The sequence below is a fragment of the Trachemys scripta genome, chromosome 9 (genome assembly GCF_013100865.1).
Source record: "Trachemys scripta elegans isolate TJP31775 chromosome 9, CAS_Tse_1.0, whole genome shotgun sequence".
NCBI classification, from domain to species: domain Eukaryota; kingdom Metazoa; phylum Chordata; order Testudines; family Emydidae; genus Trachemys; species Trachemys scripta.
Window position 1 is genome coordinate 77,127,716 of NC_048306.1, and position 7,914 is coordinate 77,135,629.

Below are 7,914 nucleotides of genomic sequence, written 5' to 3' on the forward strand. Positions count from 1 at the left end.
GAGAGACTGCTGAGCTAGAATTGATATGCAAACTAGACACAATCAACTCCGGTTTGAATAAGGACTGGGAATGGCTGAGCCATTACAAACATTGAATCTATCTCCCCTTGTAAGTATTCTCACACTTCTTAACTGTCTGTACTGGGCTAGCTTGATTATCACTTCAAAAGTTTTTTTTCTCTTAATTAATTGGCCTCTCAGAGTTGGTAAGACAACTCCCACCTGTTTATGCTCTCTGTATGTGTGTATATATATATCTCCTCAATATATGTTCCATTCTATATGCATCCGAAGAAGTGGGCTGTAGTCCACGAAAGCTTATGCTCTAATAAATGTTAGTCTCTAAGGTGCCACAAGTACTCCTGCTCTTCTTTATACTAGCTATGACATCTTCCAATGCTGTGTTGCTGAAGATTGCATCATTTGATCCTTGGTGTATAATGCCAAAATAGAATTTAAAAGAATTGTGTGGACGGAACAATGCTAGAAGGGTTTGCTTAAAAAAAAATTCAATCACTAACTTACACCACTACTGTTTTATCTATCAAAGGTATCATATATTTAGGCACAGAATATTTGTTTCTGGCTACTCAGATTATTGTGAAGAACACTTCTATAAAACCTTTCACTGTTTTTTCATGTAAACGCTGTTAAAATTATACATCTACCTTCTGGCTCTGCAGAATGTGAATGGTTTTCTTAAAGTGGGTACATCTTAGTTTATAGTACACTTGAAAATGAAACCTTAAGAATCAAGTGGTTCAATGTTACTTCAATATTGAACTTCCAGAGTAGCAAGAAAATGTTTTACAAACTGTTATTTAGATTAGGAAGCAAGGAAGATAATAAACAGCTATGTAACTTTAAACTTGTTTGAGAGAGTGCAAATGAACAGCTGAAAAGGTTTTGATCACAGTTGAAAAGGTTTTAGTTTGTAAAGATGTAGCATGGTTCACAAGACCTCATTGTCTCTGAAATTCACACTAATTCTTTATTGGTTCTAGGTCTATGCTTGTATGATGGTTTTCTTCCTGAGCAATATGATTGAGAACCAGTGTATGTCAACAGGTGCATTTGAAATAACTTTGAATGGTGAGTTTTGAGTGTTTGAAGGAATTGCTTTGTGTACACTATACATTATGCTATATAATACAAGAATTCTCCAAGGCTACCAGCCTCTCCTGTCCCTCCTAAATGAAGTAATGATGGAGCAAATCAGATAAAGCAGTTACCTGTGAAATTTGTGGCTCTTAAATCTTTAACATATTGAATAACTACTGTCTGTAGGTTGTATAAGATGGTTTTTATTTGCCTGTCATCTTGAAGCTCACCTGGGGAAAACTCATTATTAAAAGTGAACTAAATGCTGCTTATAACTAGACATAAAGAAGAGAGATACTAGATTACTAACAAGACATACATGTCGACTTAAAACTGCGTATTTAAAAACAGAATAATAAAAACTTAAGCTTTCCTTTAGTGGTGAGTCATTACTCTAAAATCCCCTTTGGGAGTGGTGAGTGCTGTTTTCTTACACAAGCACTGTGTGATGAGACATAGGTGATACTGGTTAGCCAGGGAAGAAATGGGGAGGGAGTTGTCTGCTTTCTCTTCTGTGGGTTCATGTCTCTTCTCTTCGCAAATATGTCTCAGACCTGAGCTATTTCTGCTTCTGGATTCTCAGCAACTACTACTGGATTAATAGCGCCCATTTTCATCTGCAGCAGTCCTGGAGCTTGCAATCTTTCCTTTCTGATTTGGACCTCCAAATAATTATCTATTCCTTTCTATTGCATTAATCCAACCAGGAGGTGACATTCTGCTGACAGCTGCCATTGCAGACCTGCCACAAGCTTAATGCTGTGCAGAATTCAGTAGCCTGTTTCTTTCGCGTATCTGGCCACTGTAATATGCACGTAATGTCAAGGCTGTGTGGTTTTATACTGGCTTCATAACTGCATCAGAATGAAGTTCATGGTTATTTGAGTGCACTGGAAAATTTCTACTTGAAACTGCTTGCATGTAATGTTGCATCATGATCGCTAAAATTGACTGTACTATTCCTGTCAGTTTTGCATTAGAACTGGTGGCAGAGCCTTCATGGGAAAGGATCTTCACCTTTGTTCAGTCAGGCTTTTGACTTATTACTATTAGGTGTGGGAGTGATCATTACTGTTGTCATACATAGCCGATAAATTGTATTTTTAACTGTAAGGTGGCCAGGTGCTAATGTGATGAGTGCCATAGAAATAGTTGACTGAGTAAATGAACAAAAACCTGCCAACACCAGAGCTGAAGGTTGTGTTTATCCTAAAATAGCTACTCCTGAGGGCATTCTGCGCCAAAAAAATTAAAATTTTCTTCACAATATTTTAAAATTCTGCAAGTTTTATTTGTCAATAAATAAATGCAGAGGCTCCAGCGTGGCAGTGGGGAGCACAGGCTACTGGCTACACGAATGTGGAAGATCACCCTGCAGCCCCCCCACCCCAGGACATGGACTCAGTGGTGAGGCTTCACCCATCCCTGACACAGCACAAGGCCTGTGCCTGTGCCTGTCTCTGTCCCAGGAACACCCTCTGTGCCGGGTGCACCAGGTGTGGGGCAGGTCAGCTCAACCAGGCAGGATCCATGTGTTGAGGGGCTCAGTGTGGAGGGATTAAGGTGTGGGGTGAGAGGATTCTGTGTGGAATAATCTGGGTGCAGGCAGCCCAGTGGGGGATCTACATGTGGGGCGGGATCTGGATGCACAGAGGCTTGTTGGGGGGGGGGGGTTCCAGGTGCAGGGGCAATGGGACTCTGCAGGGACTTCCAGGTGAAGGTTGTTGGGGCTCAGTGGATTGTCTGGGTGTGGGGGTCTCAGCGGGGGGTCTGGGTGCAGCTAGTTGGCGGTCAGTGGCGTGGGTGGCTGAGGGTTGGAGTTTGAGTGCAGGGAGCTCAGTGGGTGGTGGTCTGGGTGCGGGGGTGGGGGTCTGGGTGCGGGGGTGGGGGTCTGGGTGCAGGGGGGCTGCAGATGCAGGGGTTGAGAATCAGTGGGGTGGGGTTTGGGTATGGAGGGCTAGGGGGATTCTGGATGTACCGGGTGAGGTTTGGCAGGGGTGTCTAGTATGGGAGGTCCAGATGCACAGGGGTTGGGTGGATGGGGGGAGCAGCTCCCTGTACAGTGACCCCTCCCCCCACAGCTGAGGCGTGATGGGGGGGCAGGAAGCAGGGGAGGATGCTGAGCTATTAGCAGCTGATCCCGGCTCAGGGTAGGAGCCACTGGCTGGGGTGTCCCAAGCCCTGCGGTGATTTACCTCTCCGCTGGGTGCTATGGTACTTGCACTGCTAGGGAGTGGTGCTGACTGTTCTTGTAGCCTCCCTGTCAGAAAGTCATTTTTCGATGAGGAAGTAAAGAAATCTGCGGGGAACGTGAATTCTGCACACATGCAGTGGCGCAGAATTCCCCCAGGAGTAAATATCTGATGGCATTACTGACCACTAAAACTATTCAGGAAATGTGCAAAGTGTTACAGGATAAACAACCTTCTGTCTTGCTCCTGGCAAGTACAAGCCTTTTCATTCAAACTTAAACAGATTATAGGCGTACAGAAATGAGTTGAAAGCTGATCAGACCAACAAGATTTAAGCCTCAGCTATGATTGAAAGACCCAAAAATCTAAATTGCACCCATGTCCAGGGGAGGGAGGGAATCTGTTAGTAGCTGAGAACAGCAAGGGTATGGATATTTTTGACTTTGAATCCTTATGGTACCTTTTTAAGCAAGGAACCTAGTGCTTACCCTTAATCATTTGGGATGCAGGGTGCTTTACTTTATTTTAATACGTCCAAAGGCTTGCAGCAATTCTTGTTCCAGATAACTTCCTGAATATAAGACCAAACTGTTGCTAAATTTCCTGGCTCTTTATTAGATTACTACGGGTTTTCCTACTACTTCTAACTGATTGTGTGCATTTTCCTTTTTTGTGTTAGATGTTCCAGTGTGGTCTAAGCTGGAGTCTGGTCACCTTCCTTCCATGCAGCAGCTGGTCCAAATTCTTGATAATGAAATGAAACTCAATGTGCACATGGAGTCAATGCACCATCATCGATCATAGCCCCATCTAGCAGCACTGAAAACTTCTTGTGAGTGAGTGGGTGTGGTGGGTTTTTGATTTGTTTTTGTGTGTGTGCTACAGTCACTAGCTAGCTGATTAATTAACAGTGCAAAGGATTGTATGGTAAATGACTGTTCAAGCCAAAGATCCTATTGAGCAGAATAGTTAGGCCACTGTTCAGGAGTTTCTGATCCAAAAACTATTCAGGTGAGTTGTAATTTAGCATTTGAGAAGAGCTGTGAAGCGATTAAAAAAATTAATCACACTTAATCATGCGATTAAATAGAATACCATTTATTTAAATATTTTTGGATGTTTTCTACATTTTCAAATATATTGATTTCAATTATACCACATAATACAAAGTGTACAGTGCTCACTTTATATTTTTGGTTACAAATATTTGTGCTGTTTTAAAAAAAAAAAAAAAAAAAAGTATTTTTCAATTCACCTAATACAAGTACTGTAGTACAATCTCTTTATCATGAAAGTTGAACTTACAAATGTAATCATGTAGGAAAAAATAACTGCATTCAAAAATACAACCATGTAAAACTTGAGAGCTTACAAGTCCACTCAGTCCTATTTCTTCAGCCAATAGTTCAGACAAACAAGTTTGTTTACAGTTGCAGGAGATAATGCTGCCTGCTTCTTGTTCATGTCACCTGAAAGTGAGAACAGGTGTTCTCATGGCATTGTTGTAGCCAGCGTCGCAAGATATTTACATGCCAGATGAGCTAAAGATTCATATGTCCCTTCATACTTCAACCACCATTCCAGAGAACATGCATCCATGCTGATGACAGGTTCTGCTCGATAACAATCTAAAGTAGTGCAGACTGACGCATGTTCATTTTCATCATCTGAGTCGGATGCCACTGGCAGAAGGTTGATTTTCATTTTTGGTGGTTTGGGTTCTGTAGTTTCAGCATTGGAGTATTGCTCTTTTAAAACTTCTGAACTCATGCTCCACACCTCATCTCTCTGATTTTGGACGGCACTTCAGATTGTTAAACCTTGATACCTTCTTTGCGTTTTGTCAAATCTGCAGTGAAAGTGTTCTTAAAATGAACAACATGTGCTGAGTCATCATCCGAGACTACTATAACATGAGATATATGGCAGAATGTGGGTAAAATAGAGCCGGAAACATACAATTCTTCCCTACGGAGTTCAGTCACAAATTTAATTAACGTTATTTTTTAATGAGCGTCGTCAGCATGGAAACATGTCCTCTGAAATGGTGGCCAAAGTATGAAGGGGCATATGAATGTTTAGCATATCTGGCACGTAAATACATTGCCGTGTCAGCTACAAAAGTGCCATGCGAATGCCTGTTCTCACTTTCTGGTGACATTGTAAATAAGCAAGCAGCAGTATCTCCCGTAAAAGTAAACAATCTTGTTTGTCTTAGCGATTGGCTGAACGCGAAGTAAGACTTAGTGAACTTGTAAGTTTTTTTGCATCATTTCGTTAGTGCAGTTATGTAACAAAAAAAACCTTACATTTGTAAGTTGCACTTTCACGATAAAGAGATTGCACTACAGTACTTGTATGAAGTGAATTGAAAAATACTGTTTCTTTTATTGTTTTTGCAGTGTAAATATCTGTAATCAAAAATAAGATAAAGTGAGCAGTGTACACTTTGTATTCTGTGTGGTAACTGAAATCAATATATTTGAAAATGTAGAAAAACATCCAAAAATATTTAATACATTTTAGTTGGTATTCTGTTTAACACTGCGATTAATCGTGATTACTTTTTTTTTTTTTTTCGAGTTAATCGGTGTGAGTTAACTGCCCTACATTTTAGTGTAATATAACTTTTACGTAACACTTCATGATAAGGTAAATCTTTAGCTTGCATTATGACAAAAAGAAGGAAATTCTCCTATTTCTGTAACATGAACAGATTTCTGTGATTGAACAAAAAACCCTTAGTTGATTCTACTATGAACAAAAAATCCTGTAAAATGAAGGAAATCACACACTCAGGAAATGTTGCCCTTTAAATGGACAATGATTTTCATGTCAGTCTATTACCAAAAGCTTTAGAGAGTACCTAGCACTCATTCTGTTTGGTGGTTGATCCAGGCCAACTCCATCTCCTCTTGCCATTGCACTGAGTGAATCCTGCCTAGGGTGACCTGATGCCCTGAAAAAATTGGGACTGTCCCGATATTTAGGTGTTTGTCCCGTGTCCCGACCGATATTTCGTGGCACTCCACCCTTTTTTTGTTCTGCTCCGCTGGCAACCCTCTACCCCCCCTCGCCCCCCCCATATGTGTCCCAATATTTTCTTCCTCACATCTGGTCAACCTAATCCTGCCAGCCAGCCTGTTGATCAGATCATGGTGGAGATCAAACTTCAAAGGGATTGACACCTGTATTCTTTATATGAAGCCATTCATTTAGGATCTGCAAAACCACTTAAGCCTGATTTTAACCCATACTTATCCTTTAGCAAGCAACACAATAACCATCAGAGGAATACAGAATCTTACAAAATATCATATCTTCTACATTGTTCAGAGACACATCTTAACCCTCTTATAATGGCAAGTTGTCTAATATTGGTTGAGTAGGCTCTGGAGTCACATAGGTTTTCTCCATAGTTCAGGATTGAAGATGTTCAGACTTGCAACAGTGTGTACAAGTGCATCATGAAAACAACTTGCCATTGTTTTTATTGTTTTGACCTAATTGTCCAGTGATACAATGTTTTTTCTCACTGTATTTTCAGCCATTAAGTGACACTTTCCCAAAGGCAGCGTGACTGAAACCTATGAAGGCCTGTACTGAAGACAGCAAGCTGTTAGTGCAGACTGGATGCACTCTTTTCAGTCATGTTGTACCTCCTGAAAAAACCTTAATGCAAGACATCTTTCAGTGCTGGCATGTTTCCAAATACTGCACAGTCATGGAGTGCAATAATTCTGTATAGTTTTTTTTAAGAGTTAAGTCAACCAGTTCATAGCTAAACAATGCAGGCATTACTAACTAACTTTTGTTTTATATTCATGTGTCACACAATGGAAGATTGAGTTATCTTTTTTCTTGGAAAAAGTTTGTCTAATCTGTTGTAATTTTATATGAATATGTTTTTTGTAGATTAAAATGGAATTATAGGAATACTGATTTATTCCTAAACTGTTTTAAAGAGACAGTTTCCTATCAAACATCTCTAATTTGGTTATGTCAGGTTTGTATATTTTTCAAAATATATTGCAGAGTGAACAGTGCATTATAAATTATATGAACAAAGCTATATGCAGAGTAATTACCACTTTTGTGATTTCAGGAAAAACTAAAAGACCAACTGCTTCTCAAATTGTATTGGCCAGCTCAAGAGTTTTCCCTTGACCAGTCTGTAGAATTGAAAAGCTGGGCCTTTATATGTCCTAAATATAAACTAAGCAAATTAATTTAAATAAAGAGTTTTCATTTACTGTGAAGTATTGGTGTACTTTTATTACTTGTGAAAGTATGACCACGAAGAATAATCAAACTGGATTCTTCCAGTTAGAGCTGAAAATAAACCTAGAAGAAGTACACTTCACAGGAGCACTATTCATCTTGTATTGACTTCTTGTTACTATTCCATCTCAGTGAATTCTCAAAGATACAAGACTGTTATCCAAATACGTTTAACGTAGCCTTGGGAAGTTTGTACTGTAATATGTTTTTTTTTTAATTGCTGAGTGCTATGTGTTCTTGACATTTTGTACATGAGAGGCATATAGGAAAGGGGAGAGAGAATGCAGTGTCACAGTCATCAGAAAAAGTTATTGGGCATATTGTAAGATACGGATTTCAG

At 39.9% G+C, this 7,914-nt stretch overlaps 1 protein-coding gene across 1 annotated transcript in view; it reads left to right on the top strand.

The window, feature by feature from the left end:
* Positions 1–7,552, top strand: part of SELENOT (selenoprotein T) — a 17,834-nt gene extending 10,282 nt beyond the window's left edge. Inside the window, exons 4-6 of the mRNA XM_034781820.1 lie at positions 1,005–1,092; positions 3,973–4,125; positions 6,841–7,552. Of these exons, the coding sequence (XP_034637711.1) occupies positions 1,005–1,092; positions 3,973–4,097 (213 nt within the window). The 3' untranslated portion in view covers positions 4,098–4,125; positions 6,841–7,552. The remainder of the gene's footprint in view (positions 1–1,004; positions 1,093–3,972; positions 4,126–6,840) is intronic.
* Positions 7,553–7,914: the final 362 nt, after the last annotated feature.